Here is a 26846-nt window from a genome sequence, read left to right as displayed (position 1 = left end):
ATTATCGTCGATTTTAATTTAGTGACCAAAAATTCATTACGATTATCGATAATTGAATAAAATGCAGCAAAAACATTAATTACATTCATTAACACGTGTAAAGGTAAAAAATGTTGAATGTTTAATTTTGAAAGTGCGAATGTAAGTACAGTTGGGTTACTCGGTTGCATACGTACCTTAATTAATTAACTTAAAGTCAGTAACAAAAAAAATAGATTAAGCCGCTTCAGCGCTTGCATACCAAAGTTGCAAAAAAAATAAAAAATGCAAAGTGTACCTGTAGTTTACTATTGTTATTGCTATTATTATTGTTATTACAGCATATTTACTCATTATATATTCTTTACGAGCTCCCGGCTATTCGGATTATTGACCGACGAATAATTTAGTTACTTACTCATTTACAACAAGCTTTTGTTGCCGTTATGTATACGCGTAAGTACGCGTCAGCTTTCGGTTTTGTATAAAATAAAAAAAATGAACGTACGAAAAAATTTGAAATTTTTAAAAGTAATTCTATGGTAACTTTTTTTGCTGAATAAATACGAGGTATAAAACACATGGTTTTTTTGCGAACGACGCCGAGAAATTAAAAAAATCTTTTTCCAATGGTATATATTTGAATAAACGTTGGTCATAAATGCGGCAACATTTCCCGCGCATTTTAGTGTTTGCAGTGTACGTATGTGCGATAGTAGGTCACCAGAGGGTATTGTAACGCCTGAGGCAGTCAATGTTTAGTTTTCCGTTTGTTTTGAAATGTTAAACATCCCAGTTCTGCCTCAATAATTTTATAACTTTTTTTTATTTAAGTTTATTTTACTATTTTAAATACTTTTTTTTATTTTATGGACTTTGGAAGTATCCAGTGGAGTAAAACACACGATTGTCAGCCTCCTAGTATTCACGACCTTGATATATTTTATCAATAGACAATTGTTTATTATTTACTAATTTGTAAAAAAATTTTTCAAATCGTAGCATAAAAATGTTTGGCAAAAAAATTTTGGAAATGGTAATTTTTGAAGAAAAATTAAAATTGGGGACTCAGTAGTTTATTCTACTCGAAAAATCGAAAGTTATATATTCGCATTTTATTTTTTTATGCCCATGTGAAAAAAGTCCGATGTAAAAATGTTCCGAAAAGATTCACAACCGCGAAATTCAAAATTTGAGACAATACTGAGCTTTGAGTCGATGATTTTTGGAACAGAAAAAAATCAAAAGTAAAAAAAAAATTTTAAACTCAGGAGTTTTCAGGCTCGTTCAAAATTCACGATTCTGAAGTTAGCGGACGTCTGATAATTTTTTGATTTTTTTCATAATAATAAATTATAAAAAAAAAATATTTAAAAAATTACGCCTGTAGTTTTTAAAATTTCCTACATGCGCATATTTTTTTTTTTTTTTTTTTTCGAATTCGGTCTGTTAAAAAAAAAATCCAAAAATTGTTAATTGTCTGCAAACTTCAGGATCATTAAAAATTTACTGAAAGTTCGTTGAAAGTTCACTGCTGTGACTTTTTCGAAAAATTTTTAAAAAGAAATTTTTTTACACGGGTGTCTTTATTTATTCGTCTGATTGAATTTCCGGGTAGATAATTAATTATGAATTAAAAACAAAAATATACGTAGGGCAAATAAATGATTTATAGTGTGATGGCAATTGATTAATTACACAGTTAATTAATTATTTAAAATGATTTGTAAACATACCTAGTGAAAACAAGGCACAGTAAAGTGACACTGAGTATCATCAATTGTTGGCTTAAAGCTGATTGAGATCTCTGCATAGCTCTGTGTAAATCATTCTGAAATAAATAACAAACGCATTTAATATTTTATTTTACAAGTTAATTAAATGACAATTTGTTTCAATTAATTGACTCTACAAATGACGTTTATTTAATTGACAGCTTGATACTCGAAAATAAAAAAAAATAGACGAAAATTTAATGAAAAATTTCGCGGTTACTTAATTAATTATTTACTCATATGCACATAATTATTTAAAGTTAATTAAAAAATTACATATCCTTTTTTTTATTTTTTTAATTAACGGAACTCTTTTACGGGGATAGTCTTCTATGTATACATCACTTTTTTTCTTCAATGAAATTCGTTGACCCTTTGAAACCCACGTGCTTTTTTTTTTAGCTCCAATGACCCTTTGTAACTAACATGCTTTTTTCGAGCTTCGTTACACGTTACACGGATGGCGAGCGCGATGGTGCCAAATCTGCGAGCGTTACAAATCGGAGTGCAAGTGTAAACATTGAGTGAGCACACGAGTGAGCAACATTGCAAGTCGGCCATTTGTGACGCTCTCGTATTCCCTTTCGATTCGTTTTCTAGTTGCTATTAAATTACTTTTCAAATATTTTTTGTCAAGTTTTTGCGGAATTGAATGGAAAAAAATTATCTAAGCTGTCATCGAATGAATTTTGATAGAATGTTGTCTTTAATTTGAAATTTTATATATGAATTCCGGTTCAAAAAGTCAATAAATATTTATTTGAATATCGCTAGATTTAATTACTGCACGGAGGGTAATGGGGATTTTTTTCTGAGCTTTTACAAGTGTCATAAACACTCCATAATTTTTTCGCAGTGAACAAAAGCGTACGAGTATTTTTTTCGGGTTTTTAAATTTGAAACTTTGATTTGTGCGGATGGGACTCGGCCTCCGTTATCCAGAGGGAGTTTTTTCTAATTTTTACAACATCCGGTAAATCTCGTAACTGCAAAATTTGAATTTTTTCAAAAATCGGTCAAAACATCTATTCTGTTACACGTTCGTTAATGGAAGTACTAAAATTCAAAGATCTTTTGAACATTCTGTTATAATTATTAATATTTGAAGATTTTTTACGCAATAGCAGTACTAGAGAATGTTTTTCACTCATAATTTTAATTATAAAAAAAAACAGTTACGAGGTTTACCCAGAAAGGGGACAATATAAGTCGTAATCACTTGAAATAAAGAGGAGATCTGAACAAAATGGAGTAGTAAAAAAATTTATTTTCAAAGTTATACGGAATTGAAAAATTATTTATAAAAAATTTCAGGTGTCCAGGATCTGTTTTTATGAAAAAATTTTTTAACATTTTTTAAATTTATAAATTAATGAAATTTATTTTGTGAAAATTTTTGATAAGCGATTTTTTGGTTCCATACCTAATGAACTTCGAAAATTTGAACTTTTGTAAATTTGAAGGTTAGCGATTTGAACTTTGAATAATTTAGTATTTCTTTCATCAAAAATAATTTTTTTTTGATATAATCATTTTTTTACCAATCGACTTTGATTTATTCCATTCATATTTGGTTTTTTTTTTTCATTTTTATTTGTTTCATTCATAAAAGTTCAAATTTATCAAAGTCTAAGTTGCCAAAGTTCAAATTTACCAAAGTTCAAACTTACCAAAGTTCCAATTGCGAGAGTTCAAACTGTCAAGTTCAATTTTCAAAGTTCATTAAGTCCGTCACCGATTTTTGAGGCTACTCCATTTTGTCCAAAAAAAATCTATCGTATGTAAGATAAAAAAAAGTAAATAAAGTTTTACTTACAAACATATTTTCAAGTGAGTGTTTAGCTAACCAGCAATTCAGGAACACCGGTATAAATAGATTTCGCATTGGCGGATAGAGTATCTGCAAAATAAAAGTTTAATAATTAAAGTGGCCACTTCAGTCCAGGAAACTTCAATGACATTCACCATACATATAAATATTTCATAAAATGAAATTGTTTTACGCTGTATCATATTCGCATTATAAATCCATGTAATATATATCTCTAAATGCAGTAAAGTACCCTTGTGGTAATTAATCGTCAGAGATAAACTCGATCGATTTTATTGATGCATTATATTTACCAACACAAAAGCAAATGAGATAATATTTAATACTCATCAAATAAATATATACCGATCTGCAGGTATTAAAAAAATATTAATAGTTAATTGAATAACAATGTTAATTTTAAAAATTCAAATACCGTTTCAAGTAGTAAAGTATTCACGTGGAATCATTTAACTAGTCCGGTGATTCGTTATTAATTCAATTTATTCAAAAACCAATTTATTCATTTATATATTTTATTTTTTTTCTATTATTTGCATCGTATGATTGGCGTATTTTTTTTTATGTTTAACAAGCCTTATTTTTTATATAAATACGATACACAAGTTGTTAAGGATAAAAAGGATTTTGATATCTCAGAAGACAATTTAACAAAACGAGAGTACAAGGATTTTTTTATTTTATTTTGCTATTTGTTGAAATGTGCTGTGCACAGAACAAACGATTATTACTTTACGTAAATATATATATATATATATATATATATATATATATATATATATATATATATATATATATATATATGTGTGCTTCCATAAGTATAAAGGTAACGCCACCGATAGTTTTACAGGATTTCAGAACCAAATGACACGAGCAGTTAAACGTTTCCTTCTTTAAAGCCTGATTTTTTCCACATCAAACGCATGTGAAAATTACCTGTCAGTATCATAATCAATAAAAAAAAAACCGCTGAATATGTATTCATTTATTTTTTTTTAGGGTACAAAGTCATTAATTTTAAATTTTACTATCGAGCTTTCAAAATAATTGAAAATTTTATTTTTACTTAAATTTTATTCACAACATAAATTGCTGTGTATAATGTATATACATATATCAGAGTTTATATATTTTTTAAAGGAGAAAAAAATTTTTTATAACAGCAATGGTCGTAGTGTAAATTTAAAATGCGTTAGCAATTTTTCTGGGCACTTGGGCGCTAAATTTAAATTCAATAAAAAAGTCGCGGCTTTTTTTTTTTTTTAATAAAAAAATTGCCAGTAGTTGTATTTTTCAAAGAAAATTTCGTGAATAAAAAATAGTTATTAAAAAATTAAAAAATTGCCAGTAGTTATATTTTTCAAAAAAAATTTTTGTGAATAAAAAATCGTTATTAAAAAATAACAAAATTGCCAGTAGTTATATTTTTCAAAAAAAATTTCATGAAAAAAAAATAGTTGTTATAATAAAAATATCGACTTGTACTCGACGGATTTGTCTTTTTTTAATTCGTGGAGTAAATCCGGAGCGGATGACTGTTTATTTATTTAATTCTCTCGGAGTGAAATTTACTCTGAAGGGGAGTTTATTTTAATATTAAAAGTCCGAATCGGAGTAAATGTGAATTTAAATAAAATTCAAATCTCTCCGAAATCACTCCGCTGAAAAGACAGACTCCCTATTCACTCTATATGCGAAATGATTTTTTCAAAAACTCCGAAACTGAGTGACGGTTTTAATAATAAAATAAATTCCCCTTTGGAGTAAATTTCACTCCGAGGGAATGAAACAAATAAACAGTAATCCGCTTCGCATTTAAATCACTCCGGATTTAATCTTTCTCGTGTAAAAAAAATTGTTGAAAAAAGGTTAAAAAAGTATTGACTATTCTAAACTTCAAAACTTGACACAATGACGACCTTTTTTTAAACGATTTTCAAACTTCTAAAAATGCACAGAAAAAAAAAATTGACTTGATACTACAAATTAACATTTTTCAGTACACAATTCGTTCAGAAAAAACGGATTTCGAACTATTTTTGACCATTTTTCGTTTGATCTTATCTTAATAATATTAGGACATATATGATTTTTCCCCGGAATTTTCAAAAGTTTAAAAAACGTTCAAAAAAATTTGGTCGTTGTGTCACGTTTTGAACTTCAGACTAGTAAACACTTTTTTAACCTTTTTTTAACAATTTTTTTTACACGGGTTGTTCACTCGCCAAATTTTTTTCAGTGTAAGATGGTGTTTATTAATGAATATTTACATGTAAACATTATGTATATATGAAATATAATTTAATTAACTGAGTTTCAGTTGCAGTTAGTTATGTCACGGATAATAGACTTAAGCTAATTAAATTCCCATGATAATATAATGACTGAATTTAACGTCATTATGGGAGCTGTGAGTTAGGTTGCAGTTGTTTAATCCTGACAAGATAAGAAGTATGTGTTGGTACATCATATATATATCATACATGCTATAATCGTGTTTGTATACATCACTAATCACGATCACGATCGCTAAAACGATTAAATTATCCGTCATGTTGTTTTCCAAATTTAATTTTTAAAATTTCTAATTAATTTTCATATTTTTGAACCTGGAATTTTTGGTGACATTTATCCATATTAATTTAACTATTCAACGGTAGTGTGACGCAATGTCAATGACAGTAAAGAGGAAGGAGGAAAAGGTGGGGGAGGATGGCGTAAAGCACTTGAGACATCCTGGCGCCAAGTGTCCTCGATAGTCAACATCTACTGGTACTTAAGACACCAGTGCAAAGATATCAGTTTGCATTGACGTTTTCTGTCACTATAACTAACTGCATCACACTTCCATAGTCCTACTAGAGTACATATTTACTTTTGAATGACGTTAATTCAATTCAAATACTATAAATAGCTTGGGTTTTTTTTTGTTTTTCAAAGTTTGAAATTTAAATAAGTTGTAGGTAACTCACCGTTATTGTAAATGGTATCGTGTTGACGAGCTCCAATATGAAGTGGAATGATAGTAATTGCTGCCACACATTTCCCTATGAACGTTAGAAAGACAGCTCAACTTACCCAGATATTTTACTTAACAATCTAATTATGAGAGTGCTATTTTTTCTAATTTTTTTTTTAAGCAAGTGCTATATATGGTAGACTGATTCAAAAAAATCGACTAATTTTTTTTTTCTTTATTATATCGAAAATATTGTTGGAAATGACGAAAAAAAAAATACTGTGAAAGTTTGAGCTCTTAATATTAATATAAACAACTGCCGCATCGCAATTTTCTATTTCCCAGTTAAATAACATGGGAAAATTTATTCTTTAAGCTTTGGAATTTTGTAGCTCTCGGTGGGACCCATACTTTAAAATGTTCAAGACATATTCTTGTGGGAAATTTGACGCTCTACAAAAAAGGTCTCTTATAATTTTTCGATATTTTTATTTCTTCAAAAGTTGCGTCAAAAAATTTAAAAAATGTAAAAATTTATCGTCAATTTAACTTTAACTTTGAATAACTATTGAAGAAATAAAAATATCGAAAAATTATAAGAGACCTTTTTTGTAGAGCGCTAAATTTTCCATATGAATACATCTTGAAAATTTGAAAGTATTGGTCCCACCGAGAGCTACAAAATTTCAAAGCTTAAAGAATATATTTTCCCGTGTTATTTAAATGAGAAATAGAAAATGGCGATGCGGCAGTTGTTAATATTAATATTAGGAGCTCAAACTTTCACAGTATTTTTTTTTCGTCATTTCCAACAATATTTTCGATATAATGAAGAAAAAAAAAATTAGTCGATTTTTTTGAATCAGTCTAATGTATAGGGTAGAGGCAGCGACTTTTTGACCACTTCTGGGCCTAGTTTTGGACACTTTTCGTTAATTAAAATAAAGAATTACGTGACCAAAAATAGAGCAGCGCAAATGGTGGCTCTACCCTATAAGATTGTGCTCAAAATTATTTAGTGTGCATTTGAAAAAAAAATTTCAATTCAGTCCTTATTTGAAATTTTGACAACCGGTTTTGTTAGAATTTTCTAATATTTGACAAAAAATTTTGACATGTAAAAAATTTAAAAGAAAATTTTTTGAAAGTTTAGTGGCCTGTAAAAAAAGCAATTGAGTAAATCGATGATATCAAAATATTGAGCTTAAGTTTTTTTTTAAATTAATGTTTAAAAAATAATTGGAATATTTTTTGACAATGGAATAAAATAAATTGTTATTGTGCTTTTGAAAAATGCTATAAATTTTGAGAGTAATATTTGAAATTTTAAATAAAGGCTGTTTTGATATTTTTTGTTTTGTGAGCTAAATTATTTTGAACAGTGAGCGCGAAAAAAAGCGGTGCGAAATGTCAGTAAAAATATATGTAAATATAATGTGTATTATTCGAGCCTTTTAGGGTCATTATTATATTAACGATAAAGCAGCATAAATTGAAACACATGATGACTCTCTAGGATTGAATTGTGGAATCTGCGATTGATAGTGAAATTTTGGTGATGTAATTAGTGAGTAGAGCCGCCAGTAAAATTGAATGTAAAGTCAATTAATTTCGGTGCCTTTGTCATCATCATTTTCTATTATAATCTATTTTGTTGTCATTTATCGATTTGTCATTGAGTAACTTGTAATTTTATCCATATTTAAGTTAAATCTAGTGGCCAAAAATCGCTAATTCAATTTCGGAGTACGATATTAGTTTAAATTACTCAATATCATCAGAAATTACGCGGAAGTCTTAAATAATTTATGGAAATTTTCTTATGAAAATCAAGGAGTCAAAATTATTGATTAGTCAATCAATTATAAGGAAGAGGGGCAGAAATGGGCCTCTAAAATTTTGGATGCCGCGAAATATTTGGGGAAAAATATTAAGATGAAATAAAATAATAGCCGAGTTTTAAGAAATTTTTTAAAGGGCCCGTTTTACCTCAAATTAAAAAATTTGAAATTTTCAACCAACGCGGCGTATTGAGACCAAAAACCTGGTAAGGGGCAGAAAGAAGTAAATCAAAAAGTAAAAATGATGAATTACTCAATTAATTAGGGGAGAGGGGGCAAAATGGGCCCCCCAAAAATTTTGGATGCCGCGAAATATATGATCCTGAAGTTAGCAGACAATTGACAATTTTTGAATTTTTGTTTCAACAAATCAATTATAAAAAAAATTAAAAAATAAAAATATACACATGTAGAAAATTTTAAAAACTACAGGTGCAATTTTTTCAAATATTTTTTTTTTATAATTTATCGTTTATAAAAAATCAAAAAATTATTAGACGTCGGCTAACTTCAGTTTTGTGCGAAATATTTGGAGGCAAATTATTAAAATGAAATAAAATAATAGCCGAATTTTAGTGAATTTCTTCGAAGGCCCATTTTACCTCAAATTTAAAGATTTGAAATTTTCAACCAACGCGGCGTATTGAGACCAAAAATATGGTAAGGGACAGAAAGAAGTAAATTTAGTGAGAACCACTGAACATGTAAATTTTTTTTTCTTAAGGGGCTCATTTTGCCTCCCCCCCTAACCCTGCATTGAAAGTAATTTGTTACTTTTAAAATCTCACTACGAGTTACAATTTAAATGAAGGCTTGAATTATACACATTGTCAGTAAATTGATGATTATTATTGCTATCGAAGAAATATTTAAATTAAAATTTGAATAATGAAATTATAAAAAAAATTTTCTTCTATGACTCTGCAATTTCAGACAAATAATTTTTTTCTGTTGAGCTTAAAAAAAATGACTTATTAAATTTATTACAATAGTTTTTAATAATAAAGTTAATAGAGATAAAAAATAAAAGAATTATTTGAATAGATAAGGAGTAAATCGATAAAAGGTGATAACGAATCCTATTACAATTGAAGTTAACAAAAGAATGGAATATTGTCAATTTGTAAGGCGCAGTTTTGTTAGTCTGTATTTTTTGTTTTATTTCATATTTATGAGAAAAATAATAAAGAAAAAGTAGTTTTTTTCCGTATCAGTGGATAGTGAAGTATAAAGATGAAATAATAATAATGATAATAAAATAAAAAAAAATGAAGCACGAGATATTGTCGGGCGAAATAAAAAATAAGAAGAACAAAAAGGAAATGTAGAAGAAGAAGAAGAATGAGGAGAGAAATCAGACAAAGGGGAATAACGAAAACGAACTCAATGTCCGTGTGAAGGATTCCAGATGATACCAAGAGGAAAAGAAACTGCAACATGCAACTTTCAACAACAGCCAACACCTGGATTGCGATATCCGATGTGCTCAGATCGCGTGAAAATATATAAAGATATTTACTACCTTCATATAAATATTTTTTCCTATTTATTATTTTCTGCAAGTTAGATTTTAAAATTGCAATTTTGACCGCGACATTTCAATCTAGTTTTATATTTATCATACAAACATTTGCTATAAACCAAAACTCAAATATATGTTTCTATATACATAGGGGAAGGGTGGGGTAAAAAGGAGATCTTCAAAATTTAAAAAAAAAAATGAATTTTATTCAAAAATCGAGTGGTGACCGACCTAATGAACTTTGAAAATTGAACTTTACCAATTTGAACTTGACAATTTGAACTTTGGTAAATTTGAACTTTTATGAATGAAACAACCTTTTAATATTGATGATGATGATGATGATGATGATCATGAATATTAATAATGAAAGAAATATTAAATTATTCAAAGTTCAAATTTACCAAAGTTCAAATCGCCAAAGCTAAAACTTATCGAAGTTCAAATTTCCAAGTTAAAAGTGTAAAAGTTCAAGTTTTCGAAGTTCAAATTTAAAAAAGTTCAAATTTCCAAATTCAAAGTGTAAAAGTTCAAATTTTCGAAGTTCGAATTTACAAAAGTTCAAAGCGTAAAAGTTCAAGTTTTCGAAGTTCAAATTGCCAAAGTTCAAGTTTTCGAAGTTCAAATTTCCAAATTCAAAGTGTAAAAGTTCAAATTTTCGAAGTTCGAATTTACAAAATTTCAAAGCGTAAAAGTTCAAGTTTCCGAAGTTCAAATTGCCAAAGTTCAAGTTTTCGAAGTTCAAATTTCCAAATTCAAAGTGTAAAAGTTCAAATTTTCGAAGTTAGAATTTTCGAAGTTCGAATTTACAAAATTTCAAAGCGTAAAAGTTCAAGTTTTCGAAGTTCAAATTGCCAAAGTTCAAGTTTTCGAAGTTCAAATTTAGAAAAGTTCAAATTTCCAAATTCAAAGTGTAAAATTCAAATTTTCAAAGTTCATTAGGTATGGAACCAATCGAGTGTCAGTCGAAAAATATTAATGAATTTTGTTTTATGATAAAAACTATTAAAAAATCTTTTTCTTCCTTTGTGTTCAATAATTATATAAAATGTCATTTTTTTATGTAAATTACTTACAAAAAAATTTAATTTAATCAAATTTATGTAATATCCCGAAATTTTGTTTTTTCACCTTTTTTAGGAGGTTCCCCATTTCCCGCGAAAATGAACAGAAATAAAAAAAAAAATTAAGATGTGGAAAAAAAGTAAAACCAGGAAACATGATATATCTCTGTGAGATGTATTTATCACTTTTCTAACGTATGTGTAAATATATATTTATCAGATCATAAAGAACAAGAAAATAGAGGTGAAGAGCCCGAGAAACTCGGAAATCCAAAAGTGCTTGCTCTGTAGCAATAAAATATAATTTATATATTGCAACACACGAACAATAAATACTTGATCCAATAAATACCGGGCTCTGAAAAATAGACAGGTAAAAGAGGATTAATGTCGAGTAAGTAACATCTGAGATTGTATATCCTCAGTGCCAGTACCCATTTTCTTTTTATGTGAACTATTATATTTTGTCTGTCTATAAGCGAGGGCTGAGTAAAATGGAGAACCCGAAAAAAATTTTCAAATTCAATCCTCGGAATATTTACAAAAATTTAATTTTCCTCAAAAATAGAAGGATTTTAAACGTAAATAAAAAGGAAAAAATTTGAAGAATTCAGGATTAAAAATGTGAATTTTTTCCTCAGAATCCCGATTCAGTCCGACCCTCCCCATATGAATGTATATAAAGATATACAATAACTAGCATAGTTGAAAGTCCGAGCTCCCAAGTCCAGAGCAACATATCAAGAGAACGTCAGGCATCACCATTCCAGTTTGTTTCAGTAGCATCACGCTTCAGGAAATAAACAGCCGCAAACTTCTCTCTGGTCTCTGTTTTACCCCAGTCTAGTCTAGTCTAGTCTCTAGTCTCGAACTCGAGACTCCAGACTCTAGACAATTATACATTCTAGTATACAAAGCTGTGAATTTGAAGATAGTAAATCAGTGGTAGTTTGAAATCTTAAAGGAATTATATGCTCAATGGTTGTGAAATTTCGCAAACGTTTGCTCACTGAGGTATGCAGTATAACTAATACCAGTAAAAACAATGAGATATTAAAGGCCAAATTGTTTTCAAGAGTATGGGAATGTTACTTAAATCTAGTGGATCTATATAGACGTATATATGTTAAGAAAGAGAGAGAAATGTGAAGTAAAGAGGGTTTGCGTAAATGCAATTTCAGTACCGCGGCGGCATAAAGGTGCCGACGTGGTTGAAAAGGGTAAGATCGGCTTGGTCGTCTTGAAAACCTAAGAACCTAGAACCAATCCTGTTACTCGGCATCTACCTAAGCCCAACCAACGTTTTACCGTATAAGGAAACAGGCTTTTTGCAAGCAGTCGCTTCTATGGTACTGCTGCTGCTACTTTTAACCCTCGTGGCATGCTCAATATTTTTTTTATTTTTAATATTTTTTCTCGCTGATGGTACTGAAGCACAGGCTTTATAGGTTCCCTTGGGTACTGCACACTTACGTCTCTTTAACCTTTTACTTGTGAACTTTTCTGACTTTTCTGGTGTGCATGCTTTTATACGAGCTACGATATGAAAACTACAACGAACAAGACGATGATGATGATGATGTAGATCCAGTGCTAGCGCTGATGGTTCTCAAGGTTGAGGTGGAGCTGGAGGTAGATATAGAAGTGGAAGTGGTAGAGAGCAAAAGACGATTTTACCGAGACGAGTTATCGTTCTATCGCTTGTACGTGCAGGATTCCACTTGAATTACCGATGGCTTTTCAACAGCTTGGGATATCGTGTAAAAGCAATCTCATCATAGTGGGTACGACCATCACCGCTACCACCACAACTCTGTGTATAAAATCCGAGACTTTTTTAATAGCCGTGCAGTGTCGATAGCGATGATGGGTTGATACTTTATTCTTGTGATTTTTAGATATACGCGAGATTCAGAACAAAAGACAACGGGGTATCGATGGCTGACTGAAGATATTAATCTTAAAAAATTTTTTTCCTAGGCTTTCATTGAGTAAATTCATTCGCTCAAATTTTTTCACATTAAAAATACATATTTGGATAAATATTTTGCGAAAAATTTTTTTACGAGAAAATGGTCACGATATTAGAGTGATTGATAGAATTCCGCGTGAAACGAGTACCCACAACGATATATTCCGACCATTAATTTTTTTGTCAAAAATAATGACAATTTTGATAATTATTTTTTTTTGAAAAGCAAATATATCGATGTGGGTACTCTAACGAGAGGAAATTCAATGAGGAATTGAAGTGTACTAATGAGTTTGTGTTTTATCTCAAAAAGTTTATAAATTGATACGAATTTCGTTAGAACGAAGCAATTTATTTCTGAAATAACGTAAACAAAAGCTATTTACTTATATTAATCGAGTTTGGGCGACAATAAAGTTTTTATGGTGCAAAAGCATCTCACAGGAAATGCACATCCACTAATGATCGTCATCTAGATTGAGATTGAAGCACTTCCCGACGGGACGTCCTAGAAAATAAACCGAAGCCACTTAGTCCTCGTGTGTAATACACACGCCCTACCATCAATTCTCGACAACAAGGAATTCCGAGCGTATACTTTAAGCTCAGCTCGGTCTGTTTCGCAGCTCAATGTGTCTCATGAGTGGCTGCCGAGTGGAATAGCAAGTAAGCTAGTAAGTGTGGGAGATAAAAAGGAGAGTCTAAAAAAAGTAAATCAGAAATAAAAAACCGTATAAAAAATATAGAAAAGCAAGATAAGGTATTTTCCTTTGAAGACAGCTGTTTAGATAGGACTTTTTATCCTTCAAAGCTTTTTTTTCTACAATCGGGACAAAAAGGTTGCGTACGATTTATCAAAAAACATTATAAAACTAAAACAAATTCTCTTTCAAACAACTTACAGTCAGTGTAAACACCTCGAATATATTTTATCTTACGATTTATCATTTTTAACCTTCTGTATGACGATTCATATTTACTACTTTTGATTTTTATTTACTATGCTAATTATGTTTACACATGATTACACTTTTTTTATTTATCTTTATTCCGAAATTCAAACATTGGATCAACTGATTTAAATATAAAATTTTTATTTTGACAGCGCGAATAATTCTATTTTTTGAAATTTTCAAAAATTTAAAATAATACAAAAACTTTTGTGACACAATTTAATGTACTATTGGCAAAAAACATATGATAAGAAAATTAGATTAGTCAACTTTTAAAATCTTAAATTCTTTAGTGTTTCACTTTACTTTGGTCTGTCCTATAATTAATTTCCCTTATGAACATGATTCAATTAAACTGTTTTAATAGAGTGCTCTCAAAATACACTTTTAAATTACTTAGTGTTTCTTTATCAATCTTCGACCCTTTGCAAAGTATTGATATATTAAATGATAAAGTTTTTGGTTTTCAAACCCCTTACGACAAATAATTTTATAAAAGAGTAATTTGGTCAAATTTTTATTTTTGGGAGGTCAAAATTATTTTTCGGCTTAAAAATTAAAATTAAAAATAATTATAGTAAATTGCGTGCAATGCTACCACTCTTTTGTTATAAATTAATTATTTTACAAATTTATATCATTTCAAAATATTGGAAAAAAGTTATTTTTGGCTCGGAAAAAAATATTCGGTAGCAGCTACTCATCAATTTTCGGTGACAGCTACCGAAATTATTGGTAATAGCTACTGAAATAATCGGTAGCAGCTACCAAAAACAAATCAGTAACAGCTATCGAAATAATTGGTAGCAGCTACCAAAAAAAAAAAAAAAATCAGTAACAGCTACTGAAATAATTAGTAACAGCTACTAAAGAAAAATCAGTACCAGCTACCGAAATAATTGGTAGCAGCTACAAAAAAAAATCAGTAACAGTTACCGAAATAATTGGTAGCAGCTACCGAAAAAAAAACCGGTAGCAGCTACCGAAATAATTGGTAGCAGCTACAAAAAAAAATCAGTAACAGCTAACGAAATAATTAGTAATAGCTACTGAAAAAAAACCAGTACCAGCTACTGAAATAATTGGTAGCAGCTACAAAAAAAAAAACAGTAACAGCTAACGAAATAATTGGTAGCAGTTACCAAAAAAAAAAAATCAGTAACAGCTACCGAAATAATTGGTAGCAGCTACCGAAAAAAAATCAGTAACAGCTACCGAAATAATTGGTAGCAGCTACCGAAAAAAAATCACTAGCAGCTACCAAAAATTAATGGGTAGCAGCTACCGATTATTTTTTTCCGTGCATGAAAATACATTTCGATTAAAAAATTTTTTTTTCTGTAGATTTAAAAAACATAAAATAACTGATCAGATAAATTGAAAATAAAAACTCTTATAGAAATATCACATAAATAGTAAATGAATTATTTCTCCCAAGTTTCCATTTCGTAACGAACTATCTTACTTGCATATTATAGCGGCAATTAAATTTAATTTCTCGAGTTTGTGCATTCATTTTAACGACTGTAAGCTTGCCGGGTATAATACAAGTCCTATATACCTATATACCTACAAGCCCTATACATGTAAAATATATATACATATATAAAGCAAAGATGATTTAGTTTGTAAGTGATTAAAATTTTTAACGCTCGTAAAGTTTCGTCATCCCGAATTTCACGATCCCTATACTATATACGATCAAAATATCAAAGTACAGACAAGTTGGCTCCACAGTGCACCAAATCCTGCTTATCGTACCTGCATATATATATTTATATACCTGCACTACTAGTACGAGAGATGAACTATCATCGATAATTTAAAGTTTTGGTCTATGGAAACTTTAGTGGAATAGTCCAGTCTATGGCCATATATATTTGGATATATGTATATATTTATGTATGTATGTGTGCGCATGTATATATGTATTTTGTGCCTTAAACGTAAACAGAATCCATCTGCAATGAAAATTTGTAATATCTAATAAAGCAGGCAAAATCTCGAGCGAAGTGGGTTCGAGTTAAAATGTTTATGGAAGCGTGAAACTTTGGATTAATATTCGTAGTTTATTAACATTACATATCCATATATAAATATATACATATATAACTTGTGTAAATACGCTGTATATTATTACACTAAGTGAGTTTGTAATTATGATTAGTAACTGAAATTGCAGATTCATTTTGTAGGAATATTAAATTTTTCGAACTTTCTGGCGACTGTAAAGTTTTTGGAAGGGGATAAATTTATAATTTATATGAGCTAAGCTTAAAATGAGGTAACGTGCGGTGAATATGTGGTGAAAAAAAAATGAGACGACAATAAAGTAACATACCTTGTATCCGAGATAAGCGAGTAATAGCGCTTCGGTCAGTGATACGATTGCCAAAATCACCTGAACGACCCACAATTCTAAAGGGCGTCTCACCCACAAAATAGCGTCCCAGTTGATGGTAGGGTGCTCCTGAAATGCTTCCTCTGTGAGCATTTGTGACGCCAGAATGTCCGACTTGTTTCCTGCTTCACAGCCGTAACTGTCCGCACACAAAATTTAAGGTTTTTTTTTAATCAAAAAAAAATAGTTCAATTTAAACCAGAAAAAAAAATTTCTTCTATTTTATTGATCACAAAAATGTTTAAAAATTCGTCTGTTCATTTTGAAGTCATATTTTTTACCAAAAATTTAATGCACACCTCAGACGTGATGTTAAAATTCTATAAATTATCGCGGGAAATTTTTTTTATTTTAAAAAGACTAAAATATGCGGATGCGAAATAAGCGGACGGCAGGAAAATAAAAATTGAATTGAAATTTTGGACATTAATATCAAAGTTTATATACTTCGATTAGTATCGAACTTGTCGATAAGAGTGTCCTCTTAATATATGTCTGCTTCTTTTTCCATTTTAGTCAATTATATGAGTTGCAAATACGATTTAATGCGCGTAAATTAGCGAAAAATTTTCAACCGATAATAAAAATGTTGGTGTGCAATTTTTCGAAAACTATATAGAAATTTTGAAAAATGTAATTATTAACAATCAATCGAACTTTGGCACAACCAGGGTAAGTTGGACCCCCTTTGTATATCGACTTTTTTTTAAATTTTGAATTCCGAATCGTCTGTCGGTTACGCGAATAAAAAAAAATGATATATCAGTTTGAGATGGATAATTTTCTTAACAGGGTAAAGTTATCCAGGTTAAGTATATGTCTAAAATTTTTTTATTTTAAAAAGACTAAAATATGCGGATGCGAAATAAGCGGACGGCAGGAAAATAAAAATTGAATTGAAATTTTGGACATTAATATCAAAGTTTATATACTTCGATTAGTATCGAACTTGTTGATAAGAGTGTCCTCTTAATATATGTCTACTTCTTTTTCCATTTTAGTCAATTATATGAGTTGCAAATCCGATTTAATGCGCGTAAATTAGCGAAAAATTTCAAACCGATAATAAAAATGTTGGTGTGCAATTTTTTGAAAAATATATAGAAATTTTGAAAAATTATTAACAATCAATCAAACTTTCGCACAACCAGGGTAAGTTGGACCCCCTTTGTATATCGACTTTATTTTTAATTTTGAATTCCGAATCGTCTGTCAGTTACGCGAATAAAAAAAATGATATATGAGTTTGAAATAGATAATTTTCTTAACAAGGTAAAGTTATCCAGGTTAAGTATATGTCTAAAATTTTTTTATTTTAAAAAGTAAAATAAAATTATTTTCAATGCCCGAAGGTTAAAAATGTTATCACAGTAATTGGGTGTACTTACCATGCTGCAAAAGTAGGAACATTATCCGTAACAACTCTGAATATATATAGAAAACATGTTAGCAGCTTGAAGAAAAGATTTGCTACTCGTATCCTCAGACCTTAGAAAAAGAAAAGTTTTTACTTAAAATAATTAAAATCTTAATTTTCGAATCCTCTCATTAATTTTGATGGCATAATTTTGCTGAATTACCTCATTAATTGCGATAGGATAAACTATTACAATACGGTATTGAGTTCCGTTACATATAAATGTATGGCATTAGAGCTAATTAATTGCAACGTGTGTTTAGAGTACGCGGAACCTGATTGAAAAGGTATTGGTAGACCACACAAAGGAACTTTGGTACATAAATTCATAACTAAACACACCGCGTCCGCCATCACCACCTTCGCCTCTACCTGCTCCTCATTGACCTCTCGTATATTCGCGTAAAGGTTATATTCTATATATTGTTTCGTCACATGGCCTTTGGCGAAAACTCTGCGCATTCTACCATGTCACTGTATCGGACATCAAAAGATTTATTCGGTTTCCTTTTTTTTACCTGCCCAAAAGAACTAAATAATACAAATAGTACCGCTACTTTTGACAGTCTTTGAACAGGCGCAGGCATGGCCGCGAATATAAATGGAGATATAGGTATTATATATTTTGAGAAGATAAAACTAGTTAAATTGGCGAAATAGCTCCGGTGGTGATGGTAGTTATCTCAGTGATTGGAACGCCTGCATTCAATCATTTGACGCCGGATTTTTACTGATATTAAATTTATCGTATGCTACCGGGTGATAAACTACTGGATAATTGTAAAATATCATGAATCGTAGCTAATAATACTCACTTTTTCTCTTATCTATCGTTTACTTTTTTATAGTTTACATGACAAATGGGCATACGTTTGTTTTTGAGCCGGCTGTGATAGTAAATGAATGACTATTCATACTTTTGTTATCGTTTCATATTGATAATAAATAAAATACAATTAGATTTTTTGAAATTTTTGGTAAAACACTACACGGAAAAATAATAGCTTTTTGAAATATAGGATTTTACTTTTACGAGATTATGCTTTTGGAAATTTTCAATGTAATATCGATACTGCCATTCTAATATGTCGTATTCCACATTTGGGAAATTTTTCAGGAGACGATAAAAACGTTTCACGAAAGGCAAAGAAAATTATTTGTAATATGTTTACATTGGTATAACCTACAAATTTATTTTCATGTTTTTTTATAAGATACAGGCATTTGTAGTGAATAAATAATTTTGAATTATATGCTGTAAGAAGAGTCAAAATTATGCACACAGTAAAAAACGAATCGTCAAAGTGTAAAAAAAAGCGTACGTTAAAATTCTGTATGTTGAATTTTTAACACTTTTGTGTGTCAATTTAACACACAGCATTTATCTTATTTGAACTGTCGCAATCGATTGATTTTTTAACACACAAAAATGTTATTTTATTCGAAAGTAACACTTTTTATATGTTACCGTCAAATCAACACACAAAATATGTTAAAAATAATGACGACCATCACAAAAAAATTCTTGGAAAATTTTTACTTTTAACATATGCGTATGTAACTTTTTTTAACACTCACAACATGTTAAAATAACACATAAATAAGTGTAAAACGTTCGTTTTATACACGATATGTGTTGATTTTGACGGATCCTTTTTTACTGTGCATAATTATCTTCTTACTGATGTCGTTAATTGCTTCCTTAAAACTAACTTAAAATTGAAAATTGTAAGGGATACGACATATTAGAATGGCGCGAAAGTCTGCGTGTGGGATACGACATATTAGAATATTTATTTGAAAATACTAAATAAACAATTTGACCGCTAAAATTTTGACATAAGCTGCACATTATTACAATGATTTTTCAAAAAAAGTGAAAATGTCAAATTTTGTGGGATACGACGTATTAGAATCCCTGAATCAGAAATCTAATTTGAAATAATTTAAACACGCTCCGAAACAATTCAAAATTGGCAAAATTGACTATATATAGATATACACTTCAGCATGGATTGAATTATTCCAAATTAGATTTCTGAATCAGGGATGGCAGTATCGATATATTTTTAGTGAAAAAATCTGAAGATTTCATTGAAAATTATTTTATGAATTGAGAAAATGTGAGTTTTTTTTTGGAATAGTGAACTAAACTCCGATTTTTTTCTTTTTTTCAATGTACCTAAAGATCCGAACGTTTTTCATGAAACGAAAATAAAAAACAAAACGAAAAGTAAAAAATCTGCTGGATTAAATTTTTGAAATGTCTCGCATACGCGCTAATATGTCAGCTGGAAATTGCAGGCCACTCCTAACTACCCCTTCAGCAGTCAAATTGCATAAATTTTTTATTTTCGTTGCGTGAAAAACGTTCCGTTCTTCAGATACATTTTTTTCAATGGAATCAAGTATTTTTGTAATTATTATTTTGAAATTGAAATTTAAAAGAAAATTGTCATTTAGACAAAATAATTATTTCTGATTTTCAATGAGATAAAAAAAGACTTTATGTGATTTTAAAATTCACTGGGATTTTCTAAAGTTCGGCTATAAAAAATTTTCCATCCAAAATCGATTAAAAGACTATAGAGAATACTTAAAGGTTCTTAAACTCGTGGTTTGAATTTATGTAAGATAATTAGGTCATGAGTTATCGGTTTTCAAAGTCAAAACTTTCTTTTTCTATGATTGTCGATAACTTTTAAAAAAATCTTAGAACTTGTAAACTTAAAACTCTCGTACTCGGAATAAGAGATTTAACTTATGACTTTGAACTAGAATTATTTCAATCTACAAATTTTTGAAATTCAAAAACTTCAGTTATTCAATTTTTCACAAGCTTTGATTATTATTTTCCATCAACGGAATGTATAAAATTTCAAACTCCGAAGTCATCAAAATTAATTTTCAAATTTGCCGCATTTTCAGCCATTGAAAAATTTACTATCGAAATTTATTTGGTCTTATGTGAATATCGACTTACTCGAACGTTGGTTTTTTATAAAGTACAGCTGAAGTCGTTCCTTGAATGTGTTTTCGTTCACGTAATATTCAACACGTACTCTGTAACAGAAAATAAACAAATTATCAATGAAATATTTTTCAAAAATTCTTTACTAAATATTTCAATAAAAAAATTTGAATAAAAGTTTCAATCAGAAAAAATTTCCAGACAATTTTTGAATACTATTTCAGTCATAAAAAAAATAATAAACAATTTATGATCAAAAGTGTATGAAAAACGTATGAATAGATTAATAAATCTGAAAAGATTTGTAAATAAATGAGCTTTGAGATAAATAAAAAATTTTTTAATTGACTCAATAGAATAATAATATTAAATTATAGCGTACAAAGAAGTGCAATTTAAAATATCGTTGCATAAATGCATACATATAAGTATTAATAGAAATGCAAACACGTCGGAATTATGTTTGCTAGAAATAGCTTGTTGTAACGTGACAACAAAGCCTATATGCTCTTTGTCTACAGGCTCCATAATACGCGTTCCTTATATATACCTTCATATATTACATGCACATACATATATATATAATACTGATTGGTCGACACCTGGTTCTTTGACCTGACCTGGCACGAATCTTGGCGTAACTATCGCCGCAAGGTAAAAACCCGTAAAGCCTTTAGCCTCCGACTCACTTGCGCTCAAGTTTGCACCAGTTTTTGATTGATTAAAAAAACCCACTGATTTTCTTTCTTCTCTTTTCTTTTCTTCATTTTCTTCATTCTTCTGCCCGTCACACACTAACTAACCTTGGGGTGAGACGAGGCAGGACGAAAAGAGACGGCGGTAAAATCACATGTGAAAAAATTTCCCAGAGAATTTTCCATCCGAGAGTTCGGGCTACATCACAGATTCTTACATTGTAATGTAATATAACTTAGCAGTATATTACTTGAGCTGAAACTGACACTTGATAATTTTAACGGCAGCCCGATAATAAAAAAACATGGTCTGATACAGAGCCATTATTTTGTTTTTTCTTTTCCTTTTTTTGATGGAGGAGGCGGACTGCGAGATGGCCATCGAAGCGCGTAGGATTGAAGGCACTACACGGAAATTGAAATATCCAATCTTGATCCGGTGTTCCATGTCAGTGAGCATAAAAGTTGGCTTCGATGATGCGAGTCAATGCGAGATAACGTGTATATTTAACAAGATACTGTGTACTGTGTACTGTGAATTCTATGGTTACCTGCGTTAATATCCCCGGACAAAATATCCCCGACAAAATATCCACGACAAAATATCCCCCGACATAATATCCACGCGACAAAATATCCCCGCGACAAAATATCTCCAGTCAAAATATCTCAGGATAAAATATCTTCATGACAAATTATATATAGACAAAATATCCACGAATATTTACGTTGACCAAAATTTTTAATAAAAGCAATTTAAAATAATAAGAAAGAAATAAGTATAAAACGTTAAAGATTATATTGAACTTCTTTACTAACATTAATAAAAATAATTGAATTGAAATACAAAAAAACCTAAACTTATTGATTAATTTAATTACTGTAAGTAATATAATCTATTATCAACTATTAGTAATTACCAACTATTTAAGGTCACTTTTCATCAATAGTTTTAGTCAAATTTAATATTAATCATAAATATCTGAATGCATCCGTTTGCAATAAAATTGTGCTCTTTTTTCAGAGGTTTTGGGTAAGTGTAATTACAAAAATATATTAACACACATACATGCAATAGTACGTGTTCTTTTTTTCAAGCATTTTGTGTGTGTGTAAATACATAAATATCTGAATGCATCCGTTTGCAATAAAATTGTGCCCTTTTTTCAGAGGTTTTGGGTGTGTGTAATCACAAAAATATATTAACATACATACATGCAATAGTACGTGTCCTTTTTTTCAAGCATTTTGTGTGTGTGTAAATACATAAATATCTGAATGCATCCGTTTGCAATAAAATTGTGCCCTTTTTTCAGAGGTTTTGGGTGTGTGTAATCACAAAAATATATGAACACACATACGTGCAATAGGACGTGCCTTTTTTTCAGGTATTTTGTGTGTGTGTAAATACAAAAATATCTAAACGCATCCACTTGTAATAAAATTATGCCCTTTTTTCACAAATTTCTTCATCGATTATTTAACGATAGGGATATTTTGTCAACATATATTTTGTCATGAAGATATTTTATCCTGAGATATTTTGTCTGGAGATATTTTGTTGCGGGGATATTTTGTCGCGTGGATATTATGTCGGGGGATATTTTGTCGTGGATATTTTGTCGGGGATATTTTGTCCGGAGATATTAACGCGTGTCACCGAATTCTATAGTGCATAGTGAATTCTTGATTCTGTGTATGTCCGTTGGTACACAGGAGCATAAAAGTGTTCTCACGTAAATTCATGTTTAAATAATACTGCCCGTTCAGTGTCACTCATACCCCGATGTTGCCAGTCCACTCATCCATAAATACGGCTATTTCTTTTTTAACGGCACCATAAAGTGTTGCTTTGTTATTGCGAGTAAATGTTTTTTCAACCAATACTATTCCGAATTCAATCCCGGATACGTTTTCACAATCTCTGGATTATTCAATTCCTTTTTATTTGATATTTTAAATATCCATACAATTAGTGACTAAACTTCATTTTTTAAACTTCCCGCTAAGAAAATTTAAAATTAAAAAAAAAGGCAAGTTATTGGTTTCGGTCCGATTTTCAAAAATCGAGTTTTCATCAGATGTCGAGGTTTTGAGGTCCTTGGAATGATCCAGAAGTTAGCAGACAATCAAAAATTTTAGGATTTTTTTTTCACCAAATCAATTGCAAAAAAAAAAAAAACTAAATAAATGCACATGTAGAAAATAAAAAAATCTACAAGAGCAATTTTTCAAAATATTTTTTTTTTACAATTCATTGTTTTGAATAAATTTCAAAAATTATTAAACGTCAGCTAACTTTAGTATCATGGTCCTAGGAAGCTATTCTGACTATTCCCGGATGGACGTCCGTGTGTGTGTGTGTAAACTTTTTTTGTCCGACGATATCTTTGGAACGAATCAACTGATTTGAACGATTTTGGTGGCAATCGAAAGGGCTCACCAAAACTTAAAATTGATTAGATTTTATGTACCTGAAGATCGAAACGTTTTTCGCGCAACGAAATGAAAAAAACTTGTGATTTTACTGCTTTAGGGGTAATTAGGGGGGACTCAAATTTTCGGCTGACATACTAACGCCTGTGCAAAACATTTCAGAAATCTGGATCCAGTAGATTTTTTAATTATCATTGTGTTTCTTTATTTCAGTATCGCGAGAAACGTTTCGATCTTCAGGTACATTAGATTTTGGGGTACATCGGCCATGTAGTTTACGAGTTATACGAAGAATAAATTTTTTTTTTTGGTTTTTTTGCATATAACTCATAAACTACTCGCCCGATTCGCTTCAAAATGTAATCAGTTTTAAGTCTTGTTGAGTTCTTTAAATTGCCACCAAAAAGTTCAAATCGGTTCATTCCATCCAAAGATATCGTCGGACAAAATTAAAGCTCCTTAAGCTCGAAAACATCGGGAAGTTTTGGGGCTGGCAGGGTCAGGCGGTTTTCAGATTTTTTTTACTAAATGAGGACCGATAATTTTATTTTTCTCTAATTAAAAAGAACAATTTCTCAGACTGGTTAAATTTTTATAAAAATATGAAATTTTTTTAATGATAATTGAATTTCCGTCTTAGTTTTTTTTTTTTACTGAACACGGAAAAGATTAATTTCGGGATCAAAAAAGTGAATTCTTCCTTAATGCTCTCATTTAATCCGGGCCTCGACTAATTAATTATCTAATTTAAATAATTAAGTAATTAAATACTAAATTGCAAAAAATATGAACTCTCGAAAGTCTTGATGTCGAAAAAGCGACGACTCTTTAAACAATTTTGCGACAGTAAAAAAAAAGCTCAACTGTAATAAAAATAACCAGGGATGAAGAGCGTCTGGGATTAACGATTGATTTTTCAATGTGAAAATTTCCTGGTGGTCTTTGGCGCGTAAAATGGGTAGAATCGGTTTCCGTTTGACGTCGCATCCCACAAGTATACTAGAACCTTGTATATCTGACAGGGTTTTCTGGTGGGAGTGGTAGTAGTACGACACAACGTTAGCTCCGACGTTCGATAACCAGCCTCGTGAATACTCTAAAGTTGACTCGTACTCAGTTCCGAACACCGGTTCGACCAATTTCCAGCTTCAACGCTCCAGGGATCCACGACACTAGACGCTAAAATGTACAAGACTCCGTTTAAATTGAGCGTTAAATAAAAAGCAAATAAATAAATAAATCAATTTAAGTTTAAATTAAATATCGAATAGTTTTGATTAGGGTAATTGGGATGGAATCAGATGAGGATATTAGATTTAACCGATAACTTTGTATTCATGTCAAGATTTAAATTGCCAACTGGAGAGTCAAACCCACAGTATAACCAATTGAGTACGAGTAAAATCGAGGAAAGTAGAGGTAACTTTAAGATTAGCTGAGGGAGGAAGAAAAGTAAGTAAGTCGTAGTCACTCGAGCGTAGAACAACGTACTCGAATGCTCTTGACCCGTTCCTACTTTTACAAATCGAGTATTTCTGCCTCTTCCTTCATCCCTCTGTCTCTTTACCACCTCTTTATCAACTCAACTCAACCTCTAACTCTAGCTCTAGCTTTAACTCTAGCTCTACTTTGTACCTCAACCTCTACCTCTGCCTCTGGCTTCTTCAACTCTTACTCTTTGTATATATCTCAGTGCATTGTCAGAGTCTGTCAATGTACAAGTTGTCTCAGTAAGAAGTTCGCAAAAGGTTAGATGACGTCCCAGTTGTTAAGTGGGATCGGTAATTCGCAATAAACTTTATCTTTAACTCTCTTTCTCTGTCGAAACGTCTTTATAGTGACGCATCAAGTGCATAGCCACCGACTAGATCGCAGACACATACGTTTATATATGTATGGATGGATGTATGTATGTATATGTTTAGGTGTCTTTGATAGTCGTTGAATCTTACAAGTGTGTTTAAGGCACACGGTGGTGTTGGAGAGAAATTCAATTAGTTCAATGCTATAGTAGGTATGCTCTAACGAATCAATTCGGCTTGCAATGTTCCTCGATGCTGCTTCTATTGGTAATTGAGATACTCGTGAAATGTCAACCTATTTCTATATCTATCGCTATATAGATGTATATTGGCCTGAAAATTATTTTACTTTTTTTTCTCAGTTATTAGTTTCCGCCAAAAGTATCTTAATTATTGTCGAAATGGGGAGTGAAAATTATTTGGGAGATCAAATAATTTTGAAAATTATAAATATGATTATTCATAATTTTGATCATTGTTTTGATGAAAAATATTCAGTAATAAATTTACGCATCGTAAATATAAGAAAATTTTCAAAATAATCAAAAGTAGCTGTCTCTGATCGTTGAATATTGAACTCAAAAATATATTCTCTCGCTTTGATACGAGTATTAACTGACCATTAATTTTTAAGGGTGAAATTTTAAGCTGTTGAAGTAAAACTTTTCCATTAAAATTATTAATTTGAACTTCTCATGATCAAAAATTCATTGAGACATGGAAATTTACGAAGGAATAAAAACAAAAATTTGAAAATTCAAATTTTAAATGTTCATATTTTCGCTCCACTTTTATCCGACTATTCTACGAACGTTTGTAAAATTAAATCATAAAAGTAGTGATCAAAAATACAAGTCTATTTTCACGATTTTCAAAAATGTTAAATTTGACCGACCTACGAATTTTTCGACCCGCCCTTGTAGGAAAAAAAATATTAACAACGGGGCCGGTCTTGGCACAATACTGGGCTACCCAGGCTCGGTCTCCACAGGTTAGTCCGAGATCCGACCAACGTTCAAGTGACGAGCCTTGGCTTGTCAGTCTTGGGCCAAGATTAGGCCAATACTCAAGTGACAAGCCTTGGTTTGCCAACCTTGGGCCAAGATTCAACCAATACTCAAGTGACAAGCCTTGATTTACCAGCCTTGGGCCAAGATTCAGCCAATACTCAAGTGACAAGCCTTGGTTTGCCAACCTTGGGCCAAGATTCAGCCAATACTCAAGTGAC

At 30.5% G+C, this 26846-nt stretch overlaps 1 protein-coding gene across 12 annotated transcripts in view; it reads right to left on the bottom strand.

The window, feature by feature from the left end:
• Nucleotides 1-26846, bottom strand: part of LOC130678315 (potassium channel subfamily T member 2) — a 148359-nt gene that overhangs the window by 42810 nt on the left and 78703 nt on the right. For 11 of the 12 annotated variants that reach the window (XM_057485490.1, XM_057485492.1, XM_057485487.1 and 8 more), the window contains 6 exons: nucleotides 20698-20777; nucleotides 17686-17785; nucleotides 16238-16436; nucleotides 6558-6632; nucleotides 3571-3654; nucleotides 1716-1810 (listed from right to left, as the gene is read on the bottom strand). In XM_057485490.1, the coding sequence (XP_057341473.1) occupies nucleotides 1716-1810; nucleotides 3571-3654; nucleotides 6558-6632; nucleotides 16238-16436; nucleotides 17686-17785; nucleotides 20698-20777 (633 nt within the window). The remainder of the gene's footprint in view (nucleotides 1-1715; nucleotides 1811-3570; nucleotides 3655-6557; nucleotides 6633-16237; nucleotides 16437-17685; nucleotides 17786-20697; nucleotides 20778-26846) is intronic. The other variant, XM_057485482.1, reaches the window with a different exon arrangement.

The sequence above is a fragment of the Microplitis mediator genome, chromosome 1 (assembly GCF_029852145.1).
Source record: "Microplitis mediator isolate UGA2020A chromosome 1, iyMicMedi2.1, whole genome shotgun sequence".
Lineage (NCBI taxonomy): Eukaryota > Metazoa > Arthropoda > Insecta > Hymenoptera > Braconidae > Microplitis > Microplitis mediator.
This window is presented reverse-complemented; position numbering and strand designations above follow the sequence as displayed.